The 19219-nt window shown below is 51.7% G+C and overlaps 9 protein-coding genes across 9 annotated transcripts; 5 read left to right on the top strand and 4 right to left on the bottom strand.

Moving 5' to 3' along the window:
• Nucleotides 1–398: 398 nt before the first annotated feature.
• EI97DRAFT_460690 (uncharacterized protein) lies at nt 399–841 on the bottom strand (the record flags this gene model as incomplete). Its single annotated transcript, XM_033801132.1, has 3 exons — nt 399–468; nt 518–652; nt 705–841. 3 exons carry the CDS (start codon nt 839–841, stop codon nt 399–401), a joined length of 342 nt encoding a protein of 113 aa, XP_033651289.1.
• A 597-nt stretch (nt 842–1438) lies between these two features.
• On the bottom strand, nt 1439–2168 carry EI97DRAFT_479772 (uncharacterized protein; the record flags this gene model as incomplete). Its single annotated transcript, XM_033802011.1, has 2 exons — nt 1439–1751; nt 1801–2168. The coding sequence occupies 2 exons, from the start codon at nt 2166–2168 to the stop codon at nt 1439–1441; spliced, it is 681 nt and encodes a 226-aa protein (XP_033651288.1).
• Nucleotides 2169–2730: 562 nt separating this feature from the next.
• EI97DRAFT_142893 (uncharacterized protein) lies at nt 2731–3573 on the bottom strand. The gene is made up of 3 exons (XM_033793212.1): nt 2989–3573; nt 2851–2931; nt 2731–2803 (listed from the first exon to the last, which is right to left on the bottom strand). Exon 1 carries the CDS (start codon nt 3553–3555, stop codon nt 3067–3069), a length of 489 nt encoding a protein of 162 aa, XP_033651287.1. The 5' UTR covers nt 3556–3573; the 3' UTR covers nt 2731–2803; nt 2851–2931; nt 2989–3066.
• Nucleotides 3574–3957: 384 nt separating this feature from the next.
• Nucleotides 3958–6851, bottom strand: EI97DRAFT_435669 (uncharacterized protein). Its single transcript, XM_033798914.1, has 3 exons — nt 6455–6851; nt 4734–6406; nt 3958–4675 (listed from the first exon to the last, which is right to left on the bottom strand). The coding sequence occupies exons 1-3, from the start codon at nt 6543–6545 to the stop codon at nt 4325–4327; spliced, it is 2115 nt and encodes a 704-aa protein (XP_033651286.1). The 5' UTR covers nt 6546–6851; the 3' UTR covers nt 3958–4324.
• Nucleotides 6852–7275: 424 nt separating this feature from the next.
• EI97DRAFT_382758 (uncharacterized protein) lies at nt 7276–8969 on the top strand (the record flags this gene model as incomplete). The annotated part of the gene is made up of 4 exons (XM_033795872.1): nt 7276–7540; nt 7612–7758; nt 7824–8357; nt 8407–8969. 4 exons carry the CDS (start codon nt 7276–7278, stop codon nt 8967–8969), a joined length of 1509 nt encoding a protein of 502 aa, XP_033651285.1.
• A 2279-nt stretch (nt 8970–11248) lies between these two features.
• EI97DRAFT_503152 (uncharacterized protein) lies at nt 11249–12357 on the top strand (the record flags this gene model as incomplete). Its single annotated transcript, XM_033802773.1, has 2 exons — nt 11249–11625; nt 11955–12357. 2 exons carry the CDS (start codon nt 11249–11251, stop codon nt 12355–12357), a joined length of 780 nt encoding a protein of 259 aa, XP_033651284.1.
• Nucleotides 12358–13524: 1167 nt separating this feature from the next.
• On the top strand, nt 13525–14245 carry EI97DRAFT_142809 (uncharacterized protein). The gene has a single exon (XM_033793211.1). The coding sequence runs from the start codon at nt 13634–13636 to the stop codon at nt 14066–14068; it is 435 nt and encodes a 144-aa protein (XP_033651283.1). The 5' UTR covers nt 13525–13633; the 3' UTR covers nt 14069–14245.
• An 870-nt stretch (nt 14246–15115) lies between these two features.
• Nucleotides 15116–15496, top strand: EI97DRAFT_344185 (uncharacterized protein; the record flags this gene model as incomplete). Its single annotated transcript, XM_033794760.1, has 1 exon — nt 15116–15496. A coding segment is annotated over one exon (381 nt), but the record flags the coding sequence as incomplete, so codon positions are not given.
• A 1153-nt stretch (nt 15497–16649) lies between these two features.
• On the top strand, nt 16650–17843 carry EI97DRAFT_460683 (uncharacterized protein; the record flags this gene model as incomplete). The annotated part of the gene is made up of 1 exon (XM_033801131.1): nt 16650–17843. The coding sequence occupies one exon, from the start codon at nt 16650–16652 to the stop codon at nt 17841–17843; it is 1194 nt and encodes a 397-aa protein (XP_033651281.1).
• Nucleotides 17844–19219: the final 1376 nt, after the last annotated feature.

Below are 19219 nucleotides of genomic sequence, written 5' to 3'. Positions count from 1 at the left end.
TTCCCCAATGAACCAGAATGACTCATCCGCCAAGCCCGCGCACGGTTGCACGGTGAATGCCAACCGAGCGCGCTAAGGTCTGTTTAGGCTAGTTGGGAAAGCTTACCTCGACTTCAGTTCTACGGCGGGGACGAGAGCTGTCGACGGAACTGCTCGGGTACATCTAGAGGGTGTGGTGGGAATGGTGGTTGTATTGTCTGGATATGTGGTAGTAATTTATCTGCCGATGGTACTTATGTCACTGTCCACATTCGCTGAAGCCTACATGAACCGCGCCCCGAACCGCCGAAACAGCTGCACCTCCGGTGCCGACGCGACAGGATTCTCCGGGACGACCACGAAACCTTCGACACCCTCCATGCCTTCAACAAGACCGTCACCAGATTCAGCCGGGGAGACTACGACGAAGTCCTCCCCTGCACACGTCTCCTTTTGCTCTTGGGTGTCTGTGGCGGGGATTCATCGGAGCTGTGTAGTGGTCAGTTCCGAGAAGTGGAAGTTGTAAGATCGGCCTTACGGGTTGGAGACTGACGCAGGAGTGGCCTCTTCTGCGGAGGTAGGCGATGCCTCGTCAGCGCCCTTCGCTCTTTTCAGTGGTCTTGGCGGCGGCTCCTTTGGCGCTGCGCGCGACGATTTATGACCGAATCGTGCCCTAATGTAGGCGTCAGCATCGTCTTTTGGGAGTGAGAACGAAGTATCCCCACCTGTGAGACTTCGGGTTCAAGGGACTGTAGTGCTGGTTGGTGGTGGTGGAAAGTCCACCTTCAGAGCTAATGTCTTGAGAGCCGCGCTTTGCGTGAATGGAAGAGTGTGGAGTCGGAGTGTCGCCGGATGCTGCCATGGTGGACGCGGAGGTTGACGGTGGGGAAGTCATATCGGTGTGTGATGGATGCGGCTATGCTTCCAGAAGTGGGACTGAGGTTGTGGTGAGGAGAGCTTGGATCAACTATTCGGTAAGTGGTGGTTGAAGGACCAGAGAAGGTCGAGGGTGTGGTGGGTTTATATACGGGAAGAAGAGAACCAAGTGAGGGTTGTGGAACAACAGGTTGTTAGGAGGAGAGAATTGAAGGAGAAGAAAAACTTGAGGCGCGCCCTCTGTTGATGTAGAAATGGAAAGCGAGTACGTGCAGGCTTTAGCGACAAATACAAGATGGCATGGGAGAGTTGCAATGACGCAATCAGAGCGAAAAGCAGGAGGTATCAGCAGTTGGTGGCAGTGAAGGGAGGTTTCGGGAATAAATTGGGTCAGTGCGCGACCTTTCACTGGTTTGAGACCAGATTCGTTGCAGTTGCTAGGACACTGGGAGGCGAGACTTGCTCATTATCAGAGTATGTTTATTGCTGCCGGACCATATCTATCGCCGTATACGGTGTTTCATCACAGTCTAACCGGTCACCATTGTTGTTCCATTAGTTCCACCCTCATGAGGACGCTCGATCACTCTTTCTCGCTCTTCGTCGTGACACCGACAGTACCATTCTCGCCTGTAGTCTCTTCGGCGGCAATGACAGTGAACTCCTCGAAATCGTCCATGTGTTCCGCAACGCTGTCTCCCCAGGGACCCCCAAGATCGTTGGCGTTGCTTGCTCCGTTGTACCTGGCTCCAAGCTCATCGTCTCCGAATTCAGTCGTAACAGCACTGACGGTGGCCTCCGCCTCAGCAGCTGAGACTAGAATGTAGTCGTCGGAACCATCCGAAGCTGAGGTGCTTTCGTCTTCTTTGTCGACATCTAGTTCGGGGCACTTGTCACTGTATCCAGATCAGAAGAAGGCCTTGATGGTTGGACGATTAGCCTTACCTTCCCGACACTGCATTCTCGCCGGGGTTCCCTTCCGCGACAGCTCGCTTCACGTCCTCAACTTCCTCAAATGTGAGCTTCTGCATAGTCACAAGTCTCGCAATCATTGGCTTTGCTTCTTCCCCCATGGCGCGCTCCAGAAGTTCAGAATGAGTTACCGCCAGATCTTGCCAGAAAGCGACTAGCCACATAAGCCGCTCGATGGGAGCATTAGGGTTGTCTTTGCCGTCACGGTCCAATGCTTTGCTGATCTGGGCGTCCAGTGCGAGAAGTGTCTCGTTGTCGCTACCCTTGCCTGCTAGGCTGGATAGGTACTGGAGGTTTGTCGTGACATCTCGACCAGGAATCGAGGAATGAGTGGGAGGCATTGAAAGAGTGGGCGGGGAGGATTCAGGCGAAACAGCCGAGCACCTCTGGAGTTGTTGTGGTAAAGACTGAGAATTGGCTAAATCGGTGCAAAGGTTGTGATGGAAGATATATACGGAAGCCAACAAGCAAGCGAGCTCGCTTGGGGGAGCGGAAGAGAAGTAGAGGTTGTGGTGAGGAAGAAGGGGGAGAAAACCTCGGCGGGTGGGGACGTGTTTATATATTATATACTACCTAGGTATGAAGCGGCAAGCACGTGAGTCTCACGACCAGGGAGGGAGGCAGATCGGAAGAAAATAGCAGAATCCCATGACGTGATCAAAGCCTGGGGCAAACTGTAGCTCATCGGTGGGAGTGAAAGGGGAGGGGTAAATACCAAGGCGAGGGTGGGTCTAGGTATGAACTTTCACAAGGTGCGATCTACGCCGGTTACAGAGCCACATACCAGTGTTGTTTCCGCTCCTTGACTGTGATTCCTTACCCAGACTCCAGTAAGCAGTGTCTGATGCTTCCTATTGCAGATTACTGACTGTATAAGTTTGACGTACCACATCTCCGTATGCTCGCCATTGAGAAAGGATACGAAACCCTCACCTAGCCAAATAAAGAGGACTGTGGCCGTGGCGAGGGGAGAAGCCTAGAAGACTTAGTTCTGGCATGGGCTTCCATTACGTCAAGAGGTACATAGTATATCTGGACTTGAGTCTCTTCAACCCAAGCGGATAGAGTACACCTGATCCTCCAACAAGGTGTCGATAGGCGCATCTGCATGATATTAGACAAGTTGGACCTGTACCTGCGTAGCAGACAGTCTTGACTTGCCTCCCTTGCGCCCATCCTCTTCCGGATCGAGGAGGCTGAATTGCCCAGACCGCCAATGTAATCCAAATGTTCATCTTCCTACCCTTGAAGATCAGTGCATTTGCTGAACTTATCCGAAGAGAACTTGACACAACCGTCCAAAATCGCTACCTCACTGGCTGCTACCCCATTAGCCCCAACCACTCTAGAATCCTCCCCAACCTTATCAGCCTTCTCACCCGCAGCCAAACTCTTGATAATATCATACGAAACCTCAAGCATCTTCACAAGCTGCTCCTTCGCAGGTCTCGCGAGGTCCACCCCGACCTCATCCTCGAAAAACTCTAGATGCTGAATTGCAGTGATCTGCCACGATGCGACCAGCGACTGGAATCGCCCGAGGAGAGTCCCGTCCTGGAGGTCCAGAGAGGCGGTCATTTGTTTGTCGATTGCGAGGAGGGTCTTCTTGTCCACGCCCATTCCGGTGAAGGACGAGAGGAATTTCAAGCTATCTGTAAGCTCAGGGTGGTTATTTGGGAGAGGGGCAGGCTTAGCAGGAATGCCTGTGTGCGGAAGATTGTCGGCCATTTTTGAGGTGGGCGCGGGAATTGGTGACTGGGTGCTCACGAAAGAGGCGTCCTCCTGCTGGAAAGGGTATTGACTGTTGAAGTATTCAGGTGGGATATACGTGTAGAAGGCGGGCAAGTTAGCCCTTCCGGGAAGAGATCGTAGTGAGGAGAAAGTTGAAGAAAAGCGAATGCTCGAGTGCCCAGCAGCGTTCTCTAGAACATGGGATGACCACGTGATACCTCGTTACATCGCAACCGGACGAGAGTCGCAGTGATTGCAATTGCGCAATCAGAAACGCTGTGGCTGATAGAATGTGGCTAATAAATGGCAGTGAAAGGAGCGGAGTGGGAAGTGAGCTGACTCGAGGTATGACCTCACGGGGTTGAGCGGAAAAAGGGCATTCAAGGGTAAATGAGGTCGGTACGGAGTAATGACGGCGGGTATCGTCTCAAAAGCGTTACAAATGGTGTGGAAAACGAGGTCGGTGTCTGCATCTTGAGCAGTGAAAGGGAATCCTGGGGTTTGCAAGGAGGCATTGCTTTATGCCACCTTCTGCGATGTGGAGAGCACGGCAGATGAGGAAGCTGATAATGACTTCCTTGGCACGAACCACAATAGTGGAGCGCAGAGATGTAGAAAAAGACGGATAGGATTAGGAATAAAATCGATCTTGGTATCTTGAGCAGTGACGAGCAGAGGTATGTACGAGGAGATGCCATGCCGCGAAAGTCAAACCGCTATGTACAGAAACTCAACAAGAACAATATGCTTTTCTAGGACAGTAACGTCAATGCTTCATGTCATAAGGGTCATTAGTCCGCATAATATAAATCTGGCCCACCAGCACCGTCAATCCGACCGTCATGCTCACCGCAATGATCGGCGAGTTCACACGCGCAAAATCCAAACTGTGTACGCGAATGTGTTTCTTGCCCAGGATGTCGCGCCACAGAAGACCGGCGAGAGAGGCGCTGAAAGCGGCGCTGAAGGCGCCGTAATTGACGCCGAGGGCCATACTGTAGACGGTGGCCCAGAAGGTACGGTCTGAGATGGGGATGCCGGACTGCTGGTGGATGATTTGCCAGGCTTGGATTACGCGGGAGAGGAGGATGGTGGTGCCGATGTTGGTGCCGGCGAACTGATGGCAGTGAGCATATGCTGAAGGGCAAGCTATGGTATGTGAACGGAGCACTTACGTTGCATAACACAACGGAGAGGAAGCCCATGCCGCTGATGGCACCGACTGTCCCGGTCTTCTCCACCCAGTGATCCCAACCATGAGCGAATACTGGAATCCAGCCCTTTGTCACCAGGGCTTGAACCAGGACAAACATGGCGAAGGCAAAAGGGACGAGGGCGAAGGGTAGATGCGCAATGACAGTAGTGGCAGTAGGAAAAGTTTCCTGTAACCATTCGGACCATTCTTTGGCATGTGAGACAAGTGTTGGTCTTGCTTGTCCCTGCTTCGCCTCTCCCTCCGGCGATATCTGCTTCTCTGCATCATGTTGCTCGTGCTTTTCATTTGTCGGAGTGAGGTTGGCAGTCGAGACCTGCATGGAAGGATTGACAGAGTCGCCGGGAGTGGCATCACGAGTCTCACTAGCGGCGGAAGCGTGCGATATCGAACGAGCTTCGTCGGACGAGGGGTCTTTTGTGGTAGAGTTGCGAGGCGTAGCCTCCGTCATACGCAACTCCTCTTCTTCTCGGTCTGCTTCCTTCTGCGCCGCGCGTCTTTTGATCTCCTCCCGTCCTCTGGCAGCAATGGCACGGGTGTGGTGGCGCTCACGCCAACCCATGGCCACGTCCCAGAAGAACTGGACACCAGCGGCCGGAAGGGTGATCCAGAAGACAGGGTGCTCACCGATCTTTCCACTGGCAGCATTGAGGGCGAGAAGCGTCGCAAGTGTGACAGCCATGAGAACAGCTCCGAAAGCAGCACCCTTGCGATCCAAGAACGGATTGAGAATCTCCTCGAGGGACAACAGCTTTCCCTTCTCCTTGTTGGCGTCGGCATCGGTCATCTCCTTCTCTTCCTCTTCGGCAGCACCTCGCGCATGAGGAATGTTGGGATTGACAGCCTCCTTGTTCTCCGGTTTCAGATGGTCAGGCAGTTCATGCATCTTGATGGAAGCAGGGATGAGGTCCTCGTGCGGGAAGACAACATAGAGAAGGAACGGAAACAGGACTATGCCGGTGACAAGGACGGGGACAATGATATTGGCCGTGTATTTGTAAAATTCGATATCAAAGGCACCGGCGAGCACGAGATTGGTGGGATTGGAGGAGACCAGGATGGCAGAGGCAATGTTGGCGACGGCGAACTGGGAGTGGATCCAGGCCCGAGGATGGACGATGTTGCTCGATACGCGGGTCATGTAGGCAAGGAAGGCGGTGCCGGATAGGATGACGGGGTCATTCCCAATGAAGCTGGTCAAGGCATAGAAGAACATGTAGAGGTAAAGGAACAGCCGGCGGCCGTCATCGCCACCCCACTTGAGGACCCTGAAGGCCAAGTACCTGATCAATCCGGAGGCATCGAGGGAGATGGCAATGTAGGCCAAGGACAGGAAAAAGATCATGATATCGAGCGGGGATATCTTGTTAGCGCCAAGGGTGCCGCCACGCACCTCCTTACGTCCAATGGCACCAATGGCCAGCAGGAAGAGGTCAGCAATGATGGGTGCTGTGACAAAGTTCATAGGAAAACGCAGCACCGTGTAGGGCTTCGGTTTGGGTTGCCCATCAAGGCCTTGCTCCTCAGGCTGGCGCGGCGCAATGATGCGCAAGGCGCTGAGGGCATCGAGAAATACCTCTGCCAGTTGGCGGGGGACATAGATTGGAATATGAAAGGGAAAAAGGACGACAATGTCTGTGAATGTCAGCAAAGCCTGATGGATTCGGGCTTCCTGTCACGTACTCGTGAGGATGAAAACGACGATCGTTACAATGGACCGAGCATTTCTGATCTGGCTCGTGTCGATGCTCAGAGTTTCTTCATCGCCGCCCATGCTGGGCTGCGTACCCTAGGGTAGGGGATTGAGGGGAAGAGCCACAGGAGGGAGGGCGCAAAAAGGCGACGGGTGCACGTGCAATGTGCTGCCCAGGTGAGGGAGATGAAGGACAGCACCGGAAACTTGAGCGATAGAGAACACACGCAGCACCGCGTCAGCCAGCACTCGGTCTGACACTTGCGCGGGGCATGTAGCGCGATATATTTCACGTCGTGAAATCCGAGCTGCAAGGGATCTCGGTGAGCGGGTCTTGGTGCAGTCTTTGCCTCGATAGATGGATGATGATGCTGTGTCGAATGCCTGGGGCGGCGAGGCTGAGCCCTCCAGCTTGACCGGTGAAGACGGCCGGGGGTCACGGTGCAACCACCACTCACGACCAGTGAACATGAACATTCACAGCCTCCCCGTCTCCCAACCACCAGCCACCACACGGCACCGAGCACCCAGCCCGTGACCGTTGAAGAATAAAGTAATCCCTCATGAGGCCCTTGGGGTCTCCTTGGCGGCGAGTTCCGTCCCTCTTCTCACCGGCATGGCTGCGCAGCAACGCCCGCTTCACTCTGAGTTACGATAACCCTCAACCGTCGCAGCCTTGCCGTGTCCCCGGCCATGCTTATCCCTACTAAACCAACCCGCACGCAGTGTGATACTGCTACATTACCTACTGGTAGTGCTGCTACGCCGTTCATCAATTTGTCTCCGCCCAACATACCGCTCTTCTCCCCAGATGAGTCCACTTCCGCTGCTCGCTGCTCCCCACCCAGGCGGCGGTGCAGCTACCGTCGCTGAGGCCGCAGTTCACGTCGTGTGCGCCTGGCCGGTGTCTGGCCAGTACGGCCCAGGATCCCGAGTCTTGTACTATGTTCTTGTCGCTGCTTGCATTCTGGGTCGCAAAGTCGAATGGTTGCGCAACGCCTGCTTGGCTGTTGCTTTGGTCTTTCCAGCAGTCGCAGCACTCCATAGCCTCGTGCTAGCAGCTGTGCATGTCAATGGTCAGTACACCTCTCCTTCACGAGTGCCACGGCGCTGCCATCAAGATCCACATACCAACAACTTCGCTTAGGTGCCGTCGATATGGACATTTATGGGGCCTTCCAGCTCTGTTCCATTGGCATCTTGGCTGCTCCCACCACCGTCAGGCTATCCAAGACATATCAAGATGCCCCGGGACGCAACACCATCTTCCTGTGGACCGGTCTCGTCGTGGCAGGTGAGTGATCATCGCAATGACCACATCTTCCTTTTCTGATCTGTGCCTTTCGCTTCGAATTCCAGGCCTGCTCAGCCTAATTGTCGAGTTCTATCGCGCCACCCCTTTGGCTTGTTCAAAGGATGATGCGGGCAATCCTCTTTCCCCGAACGCAAATGACTTTCCCTATGAAAAGGCTACTTGCTCGCTCGTGTGCTCCGAAAAGGAAGGTCCCTTCTCCCCTATGCGAGGCGGTGCTGCGTGTAACATCTATGTCATTCCTGCCCCTGAACGCCTTACCTTCAACACTGCACTGATCCTTGCTGCTGCATGCTGTATTCCTGCCATTCTTTCTGTTGCATTCACTTCCATCCAGATCCTTGATAACAATTGGAAGAAGAAGTCCGAAAACCAGCTGATTCAGGAGAATGAGCCCATTGCGGGCACTAATGGTGCCACCATCAGCCAAATGAAGGGCGTGAATAAGAAGATTCGAGAATATCAGAACTACATCGAGGTTCCTGTATTTGGGGCCGCCGTCCTCGCCATCCTAGTTATTGGTGAACTGAACTTCTTCAGTCCTCAGGTGAGATATGAGACGGAGCCGATAGCAAGTATTGGTACGTATCTTTTACGCTTCGGAAAGCCATATCTAACAGACCACTGCAGGCCAGTGGGCGCCTATTGCAGGTACTGTGCTCGCAGCCTTCGGCGCAGTATATCTCTACGTGGCTGGACAGCTAGAGACCTCAACCGCCGCACCAGACGGACCTGCAAGTGACCATGAGGGCGACGGCGCAAAAACATCAACGGATATGGGCGCCACAACCCCACGCCATTTGCACAAGAAGAGCATAACAAGAGTAGGCACGATTGTCAACAACCTCAGCGATGGCCTCAGCTCTAAGATCCACACAAATCTCAGCGACGGAGACTTCAAGCAGGGGAAGGCGCGTAATTTCCCCTACGTTCCGGGCGAGCACAGGCGCAATCCGAATCTTCCCCATATTGAAGAAATTTACAACCCACCCAGAGACCAAAACGGCGACATCACCCCGGAATTCGGGCCTCAGCGTTCCCGTGCAGGGAGCTTCATCAGCGAGAACGCTGGACTGGGCTTGTCTAATGTGGAATCCAGTCCTGGTCCTCACAGCCCAAGCTCTCCTATATCACCAACAAGGCGCCTGACGCTTGAGGTGCCGTCACCGACGTTCAAAGGCCATCCTCGGTGACGTGGGACTAGGCTCGTACATGATGGAAATAATGCGTTACGCCTTGCCGAGTTATATTTCCACATTGCCAAAAAGAAAGTAGAGTGATATCAAATTTGCTCTATGGTGTATGCCCTCAATCTACCCCTCTTACGGTAAGTATCGAGAATGATAACTACCCTAGCAGTGTCTCACTGACCAGGCTGTAGTGGGATTTATGTCCCTACGAGAGGACACACTCATTCTACCGACCGCTGAGCCTCTTTACCAATCTGTTTTCTCGAAGCAAAAGAAAGACTCGGGAGTGTTTCAACCGGCCAGCAGGAGACTAGATTCTCTGAGAAGGCTGGACAAGCTCCTTCTGGATCTTCCATCACGTGACCTGAATCCCGAATAGACATCCCGATTTCGCAATCCGGCCTTACCAATCAACCATCGATTATCCCAACAGGGAGGGGCGGACCTATGTGAATATGAGGAGGGTGCCGTACTTCGAAGCTGCCGAGTATTGGACCCCTGACTGTCTGCAGTCACGTGCAGTCGTGCAGTCTTTAACTACAACCCCTGCACATCAAAGGGGGGATATCAGCCACGTACAGTGGAGAATTCTGCGTCAATAATTGGACGCTTTTACTGTCCGGATTTGCAGAGTGGGGATATGTGGGGAAAAGTTGTTAAGAGCAGGATTGAAAGAGGCGTATCAGGAGAAAAAAAGGAGTGGGATAAGACACTTCCTAGTATCGCACCGCACAGCATGGCACCGCATTGCACTGCATTGCATAGCATCGAATCCAGTAATAGATGGGTTTTATATGATTGGACAGGTATTATCACGACTACACGATTTTACGACGGACTGGTATCTAGACTTGGGCTTTATGAGAATGCTTATATGTTGTATTCTGGGTATAACGACTGTATAATGGAATGGCTATCTAGAAAATGTATGCATAACATAGTGCACATTATCACTACAACATGTCGACTTTGTAGGCGTGGATCTTGTTGCTAGAGAGGATAAATGCTGCATTCGAACACTGGTTCTCGGACTGACAATTTGAACTCCCCAAACGTGCCTAATTAGCACTTCTTAGTCTCGCGAAAAACACTTGCTAACCCAGCGTGCTCGTTCATGCAACATCTTCACAGACAGGGCTTACCTTTTCGAGTTCCGTGGTGTCCGTCTAGAACTCGCAATTCACTGCCCTACGGCGTCGTCTCAAGCATGCGCGTTACACTCACCTGGAAGCAGGAACCGCACTTGCCCTTTGCCGTGTACGATCTTTGGCGTGGAGTCGCGATGAGCAGAGGCGTCGTGGTTGAGATGGGCGTGCATGTCAGGGTCAGGGGAGGGATAGGCAAATAAAGGGGTAAGGGGGAGGTCTGCATGGTGGTGGTGATGGGCCTCAACGGTGTACCTAGGCCCAGCAGCTGCATGTGTCTGGACGAATTGCCCATGTGCATGAGAGTGAGGAAGATGAGATGTACCGTTCCAAGTGCCATTGTGAGTGGGATGGATGGGATGGTGGAGATTGTGGTTCAGTGTACCTGGATGGCGATTTGGCAAGGAGTGTGTGCGTGGACGGTAGCGCAGTGGCGGCGCCTGTGCTTGGGTCTGTGTTTGGGTGGAAGGCATAGGTGTAGTATGATGAGTAGGATGGCTTCTCCAGTCCCAGGCACGAGAATGAGGGTTCCCTACGTCCGAGTGCGATGTATGGGTGCGGCGCGTGGGCATGGGGAGATTGATGGTTGAGTTGCGGGGACGGTAACGCGAGGGTAGTGTTGGCGAGGAGGATGAGGAATCGGTGATCATCATCTTGACGGTCGCCTTGAATGGCTGAGGACCTGAGGGTTGAGGTTAAGATTGAAGTCCGGATTCGGGGAGGGAGAGTGGAGTGTTTCGAAGGGGGTTGCGATGAAAATCGGGGTTTTGAGATGGGGGAGGTTATAAAGGATGAGTGCTGTATGGCGGTAACATGAAGTGGCTGGCGCGTTGTTAGGGTACAATATTCTTTGTTTAGTTCTATAATGTATGGGCTGTGCGTGAAAGGCTCCGAAGAGGCTGAATGTACAATGTCCACAGGATTGAATTCAGATAGCAAACAGAAATATGAGTACACATTGTACACATCTCAGAGAATTGTATTTAGACGTTTCAATATCTGAACAATGCTGTAGATGCGCACTGCTCTGACTTAAATACTCCTTCATCGACCACTATCATAATCCTCAAACCCCCAAACCGGATTTGGGAATTGCGGATTCGACAACCAAGTCAGCAGGAGACTTCTCTTTTTACCATGGGGATTTTCTACTCAGTTCTCGATCTTTTCTCCATGGGGATCCTCTACTCGGTTCTCGAGTTCTTCCAGTCAGTGGTGGCGAAGCTTTTCCGCTACGAGCGAGAAGAAGATCAAGATATTGAGATGGGTTTTGCGGAGCCGCAGAACGCTTCTTCTTCTGCTTCTTCTTCTCATTCTTCTACTCCTCCTCCTCATACTTCGCTTTCGCTTTCGCTTTCGCCTTCGCCTTCTCCTACCCCGTCTCTTTCTCCTTCTTCTACGCCTCTTTCGCCTTCGCCTTGGCCTTCCCCTTCTCCTTCTCCTTCTCCATTTCCATCTCCTTCTGCGTCACCCTCATCTTCTCCTATCGATCTCCCTCTCTGGGCTAGGGAAAGGTGTGCTGTCTGCCGGGCTAAGGTTGAGCGTGCTTTAGTGCCCAGCAATCGGCTAGAGTTTCAACGCACTATACCGTCCTGGTACTCTATAGACGCCGCCATCGACGACGTTTGCTATCGGTGGCGGACAGCCCCTTGCGAGGCTGAGGTGACCATATTTGGTGAGGAAATGACTCTTTGCAATGTGGAGGCGAAAGGATCTGGTACTGCCAGATCGTTGCAATGATGCAGCATAGCCTGCGCCAGATCGGGGAGTACGGGTTGGACGATCCCACCGCTAATCGCCCCTGGTACCATGTCCCTCCGTCCTGTACTAACATTGCAAACAGCCTTCCCGTGGATCCTGCTGAAACCTTGCAGCGCATGGAGGCCATGGACAGCTGTGCCCAACGTCACACCACCATCCACGAGTCTTGGATGTATCGGCCTTTTGGCAGCGCATACTTGCCAGACCATTACGAACTCCTCGGCGCGCTGAGAGGTGTTGATTTCCGAGAGAAATCGAATTCGTTTGCACACGAGTACGGGCGGCTCCATGGGTCCAATGAAACTGCCGGGTGCATTTTCCGGAGGATAAGTGTGCAGTACACGAGAGCGTTACAGCTGGTGGCCCAGCTTCTTGAGGAACTAGACAAGGTTGAGAAGGAGGCCGTGGAGAAGTTTTCCAAGGGTGACTCGTCCAAGGATGGTTCCCCGTCTTCCGAAGATGACTCTTCCAGGGATGACTGGTGAACCTGGGAGACTACACCCAGAACGGGAGATGAAGGGAAGGCGCAGAGAATAGGATCATGAGCTCATTGAACAGAGGCTCATAGACTTCCTACACTTCATAGATGTGATTCTGGCCTTGACCGAAAGCGTCGTTTCTATGTAATAATCAGTCAGAGGAGTTTGCTCTATGTTGAGTAGATTTCTGAATATCTGCGGTATTACCTACATACCTAGCATACTATAATATACTTTTTCATCTGAAGATGAAACTAAGGTAGCGTCCTTATTTGTGATTCCGTGTGGTGGGATATATACGTTCCAAAAAGATTTTGTCGAAACTACTGTCGGTTTATTGCCACCGTGTGTGCTTTATATGAGTTTTTCACTTGACGTCAACGAAGACATCACTGTTTAGACAGTCTTAGTGTTCCTCTTTCATACCTTTTTGTCTAGGCCTAATATCCTGTCTATGTGTATCAGGTCTTGTTGTTGTTGTCTCATAAAATATAAGGGTATCTCGCAATACTGGCTCGTGTACACCACATACATGTCGGGGAAAAGTTTGCATAACTGTCTCGAGACTCAGCCTATCAATGACTCATCCTACCGATGTAGCAACTTATCGTTCCTTATCTTAGCAAAGTTAGTAGTGCTCTTGCTTGGGATAACTACACGCCTGATCAACGGCATAGAAAGAGAAAGGCCATTCACCCTAGCTGTGCTTGGCCAAGTGGGGGACCTGCGTAAAGTACAAATTGCGTTTGCGTAGTGTCCCTCCTACTCTCTCCGCGTTGGAGTCGTAGAAGCAGCGCAAGAAGGTCCGAAGACGTAAGACAGCACCGCCCGAGACTTGGTAACGCGAAGTGTTAGACAACAGGCATGATCGAGATGCAAGACATACCCGAGATCTTAGGCCTTTTGAAATTAGACACTCGTCTTACAGCTTAGTAATGATATCCTTTGTTTGTCCGCGATAGAATATACTATCCCTCACCATGTAGCGAGAACCACCCCGTAACGAGAAAATCAACAGGTACTTAGACTTCGCAGCGGGTTTCACGGGCAGGGCAGAGCACATCTACCACAGCTCCAACGCTGAGCCTGCATCACCTCTAAAAATTATAGCACGCAGTCGCATAATATTAGAGCCTCAGGATCACGATGATAAGTTTTCCTCAGCCCTGCGCCACGATGTGCACTTGGCCTATTTGACGTTACACAGTGGCGCATTCGAACTTTGAGCAAAAGGAGGCTGGAGCCTGATCTCGAAACCCCACCTTACCACCACTTCTCCACGATGGAGAACAAAATATGCCGCTTCGCTGGACGCTGCTTGAACAGGGAGACGTGTCGCTTCCAACATCCTGATACGGTCCGCACCCCTCTCTCTCCCGAACGCAAAGCAGAACTTATCGGCCGCTCGCGGTCGGACGGCTCCGCTCCAAAAGCGAAGATACCTTGCAAATTCTATCTCCAAGGCACATGTACCAGGGGAGACTTCTGTACCTTCGAGCATTCAAACCCGATTACAGCCACAGCCACAGCCACAGTCTTCCGTCCCGTATCCAGGGACACTAGGTCGAGCATACCGTGCAGATACTTTCAAAGAAGTATCTGTAAAATGGGAGAGCTATGCCCCTTCAGTCACGACATTCAAGGTAATCTAGTCATGCCCAAGACGCTGCCGGATCACAGGCCCATCACGAACATTGGCCTCGCTGCATCCACTTGAGCGCGCTCCAATCCTTCCTTCAGAGAGCATGATGAAACCAAACTACCAAGGAACATTGGAGGGGCCACCGTGGTTTTTGCTGACGGGGCCTCTGTTTCGACAATCTCTTTGATTTCGGACTTCTCCGCCGTATCCACATCCGATCTATCTCAACATACATCCGTTCAAAATGTAGTGGACCTCTTGAGCAGCAGGGGCTTTCCCCAGGTAACTCCCGATTGTATTCGCTTCAAACACATTCCGGAAAAGCTCCATAAGACAGCTGTAATCAAAGTTCGTGATCCAGACTTTGCCAACAAGCTTCTCCAGTGCCTTGGGGATACCCCTGTCCGTCTCAGGGATGTGGAAGTTCACATGTCGAAAATGCAACTTGGAGGGGAGACAGAATCCGGCATGAATCGGCTCCAGCTCACCGGCGTTACATGTTCATGGTTCAATCCTTCCAAGGTGGCTTATCTCCAATATGAGACGGACGGGGAAGCGAAGCGGGCACTCGAACGCATCAAGGGCCTGGGCTCAAACCAGCTCATGGGACGGAAGCTCGATGTCATGTATCAACCAGTTCGGTCCTTGCAAGTGGGCAATCTTGACCTGAACACGAATGAAGCGGCTCTTCGACGCTTTCTTCCTTCTCCACAGCCAATTAAGGTGACTTGGGGACCTCAATCCCACATGTTCACTGCAAAACAGCTAGTGGAAAGAGCTATCACGCAACTTCGATCTCACGGTACTCTCATAGAAGAGTGTACTCCCAGTCCCCAGAAGGGGCGAAGTAGAACGAAAATCATCGCCAAGTTCAGCGAAGCAGAGGCAGCCCGTAATGCGGTCAAGAACATGCACGAAACACGTCTCGATCCCTACTCAAATGATAAGATGCAAGTGACTCCTCTCGTGTCCATCAAATTGTCGATCTCCTCTCGAATCCTAGCAGCTATTCGACCGCAACTCGACCCTCTTGTTGACCAAACATGGCGAAGAGATTACGTCCAGATCAAAAGCTACGAAGCTCTGGGCAAACAATACGCCCAAGTTCGCATTTTTGGTCAGTCTAGAGAACCAGTTGCCAAGGCCAAGTCGGCCGTGGAGAAGCTCCTTGCTGGCCACATCGCCGCCGACGGCAATGGCCCGATCACAGACCCGTTCTACTTCAGACCTTCGTCAAAGAGCGTTCTGGAGAATCTCGGAGCCGCACATGGTGTTTCCATACACCAGGATCTACGTCGATCGGTTCTTCGACTATACGGAGACCACACGGGTATTGAACAAGTCGAACGCGCTCTGGTGGCGAAATGTGCAGAACTGAAGGAACAATCCCAAGCCATCATTCTTGATCCCGGGGCTCTAGCTTCTGCCCTCAAAGGGGGATTTCGGCAAATTGTCGCCGCTCTTGGAAAGGACAAAGTGAAGCTAGATATCATCAGCAACCCGAAGCGAATCATCCTCAAAGGCTCCACGAAAGATGTGGTCAAGATACAGGAAATCCTCACTTCGTGCGCATCTCCTTCATTGGAAACACGAATCGCCGGGCTCTCCATCAGCGGGGACGACTCCGAGCTATTCTGCCCGGTCTGCTTCACCCCACCAGAAGCCCCTATCAAGACGTCATGCGGCCAGTTCTATTGCAGTTCCTGCCTCGTCTCGCAGTGCACGTCTGCCGATTCTTTTCCGCTCAAATGCCTCGGGGAGGGCGCTGTCTGTGGCTCTCCAATAACTCTTGCCGACGCGAAGAAAGTTCTTTCTGGGACTGAATACGATAATCTTCTCCAGACATCCCTGACCTCATACCTTCGCAGTCGAACAACCGAATTCCAATACTGCACTACACCAGACTGCGACCGCTTCTACAGAATCTCAAACACTGAAAACCTCGAACCTTTGACTGCGACGGCTGCCTCAGCTCCATCTGCACAAGCTGCCACCAAAATCCCCACGACGGGCTCACGTGTGAGGCCAACAAAGCCCTCATCAAAGCTGCCTTGGAGGGAGACGAACAACTCGCGAAGTGGAAGAAAGACAATGATGTGCGAGACTGCCCCAAGTGCGGGGTGCCGATTGAGAAAGCGTTTGGTTGCAATCACATGGAATGCATCTGGTGCCGGATCCACATCTGCTGGTTCTGTATGAAGACGTTTGGTAGCGGGGGAGAGACCTACAAACACATGGAGCGGACACATGGGTAGCATATTGATAGTCGCGGTGGAACAGGGGAATAAGCTCAGAGCAGCTCTCGATGCCATCACGAACCAATCGACGGCGACATCAATGCCTCGATAATTCTCTCGCCGTACACCAGTACTAGGTGCGGAAATAGCTGAAGCACATTGCGAAACTCAGTACGGCTTTACATATTCGCGTGGAGGATGCCCAGGGCATCAAATTACTGGATCCATCTCGTTACGTGGTTATTCTCGCTACGTGGTGAAGGATGGTAAAGAATAAAATACGCTTCTTTTTCCACTGAACAATGCGATCCTCCGAGGTTCCAAGAGTTGATTTATCATTTACACAAAGGGCTTGGTACATACACATTGTGCACCTACCTATTATAAGTTTATATATTCTAGTCTGCGAAATCCGAACAATGGCAGTGACGCGCGTTGCTCCAACATGGTCAAATCCATTGTACAAGACCATTGTTGGCGACGATTCATTACTCTCATATATAAAGGCGGTCGATGGCGTCTCCTACTTCTTAAACCTCCAACTGACTTGGAAACGTACGCTGCAGAAACGCCAGATACAACCTCTCCGCGAGAAGTGTGCTCTCTACCCTTTCGAATATAAATCCCAAACATCCTCCCCCACGACACTGAACATGGACATGCCCGATATTTCGACACTGTCGATGGAAGTTCAGGAAGTCTCGGACTCCGCTTCCTCCCACATCAAAGTCCCTTGCCTGCCGACCTCCAGAACAAAATGCTCTATCTTCATGGGCAAACAAGAATACGCACTCAGTCACCCGGAGGAACATGAGGACCCGTGGGTTTCCCCGGGCTCGCCTGAAAAGCACCTGTACTCTCTGTACCACAAATTGCGGGGCGAATCATGCGGTATCAAACTCAAAGTCTTTGGCAAGAAGAAAACCTTATGCCAGGCTACACAAGCTGAGTTCTGGTTCGCCCAGATAGCGGGCATGATGCGACACAATCTTCGAATGATAGCTAACTACAAGTTAGATGCATCGGATATAGAGCGTCCGTACTATCCCATACATTCCCAGGAAGATACTCTGACTACTACAGACACGCTGTCGGCGGAGGATGAGGAGGCCTTGCACCTGATGAACGTGATGGATGGCTGTGCAGCCCGCCACATTGGAATCCATGAAGAATGGATTTCCACCTCCCGACCATTCCAATACCCTGGAATGAATCTTTCCGAGGCCCATCGCACGCTGCTCAACGCGCTGAATGCTGTTAGTTTTCGCATATCTAGGAACACGTTCGCGCATGCTTACGGAGCACCATCTGGCGGGATTAGCATCTCCATGGGGAGTATCTTCGAAAATCTGGCTTCAGAGTATGAAAAGGCCTTGCGGCTGATTGGCGAGGTTCTGGCGGAGTTGAAGAAAGCGATGACGGGGGCACTGGTGAAAGCAGAGACGGGGTTGGAAGAAGATGAGGATACAGATGACGAGGAGGCTAACGAGGAGGTACAGTATGAGGCGTTTCCAGACGACCAAAAGTATTTACCATATGAGGACGCCGAGGACTCAGAGGTCGATGAAGACTTACTGTACGAGGACGCAGAGGAAGGGGAGGAGGACGTGTAATACAACGAGCAAGTGTAGTAAGAGAACGCGGCGTAGGAATGGGAGAGCGTCGACGGTGAGAGTACTCCTCAAACATAGGTAACTTCATTCACAGAAGAAACCCTTCACTCAAGCAAAGAGACCCTGTTTCGCCTTCTTTTTCTCAACACTCGCTTACGAGAATGTGATGAGATTGCGTGCATTTCAACCTCAATACATCGGGTTTCGCTTTGAACAATTGGTGTGTATACTATAATGCAAATATTTCTTGCATATTATGGCTTTCAATGATGTACCAACAATTTCCGACCTTGAACAATTCCTTGTATTCACAGACGAGTCATAATGCGCACTTTACTCTTCAAGAAGCCGGCTTTCCTCATTCGGGTGCTACCGAGTGAAAAACTACCTCTCCTAACTGGTCGGAATCGAAGTCAGAAACTTTCGCATTTTTCGAAGGAGCTCTACGTGAACGGTCTCTAATGTATAAAGCAGGCCAATCTCGCCCTGAACCTGAGAGTCGACTCATATATTCATTAGGATATTGACCACAGGCACTTGCACCGTCACTGCCATCTTCGTGAGCGTTGCCCGAGAGTAGTTGTGAGTGGGCTGTCAGCTATGTACCTCTATGCTGGAGAGACTAGCATCAAGTAGACATATCAAGACACGAGTCAAGACATGAATCAAAAACCATATAACGTACCTCACGGGCGAGCCGTCCACACGGGCGAGCCGTCCACACGGGCGAGCCGTCCACTATGCCAAGATCCCACCAAATTGTACTGTCAACTACAGTATATTCGTGATGCCTCCACAACACAATAATCTACCTTCTTCAAAAGAAGCTCGTGTACAGCTTGCGATCCAGGCTATTAAGCAAGATGCGAATATCTCTGAACGATGCGCTGCACAGATCTATAACATCTCTAGAACAACACTACGAGACCGATGCGCTGGAGCGATCTTTCGATACGACTGTATGCCCAACTCAATGAAGCTACTAAAGACGGAAGAAGAGGTGATTGTTCGGCATATTCTTGATCTTGACATGCGAGGATTTCTTCCCCGGCTCGCTGCTGTCAAAGATATGGCTGATTCCTTGCTGGCTGTGTGGCACCGAGACCCAGTCGGCCAGAACTAGGCTGCAACCTTTGTCAAGCACCAGCCAGAGCTTACAATTAAGTTCAATCGAAAGTATGATTACAAGAGAGCCCTCTATGAGGATCCTAAGGTTATACAAGACTGGTTCTGGCTTGTAGAGAATACTAAAGCCAAGCATGGTATCCTAGACAATGACATCTACAACTTTGATGAGTCTGGCTTTATGATGGGCATGATATCAACAGGAGCAGTTGTCATAGGCTCTGAGCATCGAGGCAGGCCAAAGAGCATGC

Source organism: Westerdykella ornata (genome assembly GCF_010094085.1).
Source record: "Westerdykella ornata strain CBS 379.55 unplaced genomic scaffold EI97scaffold_24, whole genome shotgun sequence".
NCBI lineage: Eukaryota > Fungi > Ascomycota > Dothideomycetes > Pleosporales > Sporormiaceae > Westerdykella > Westerdykella ornata.
This window is presented reverse-complemented; position numbering and strand designations above follow the sequence as displayed.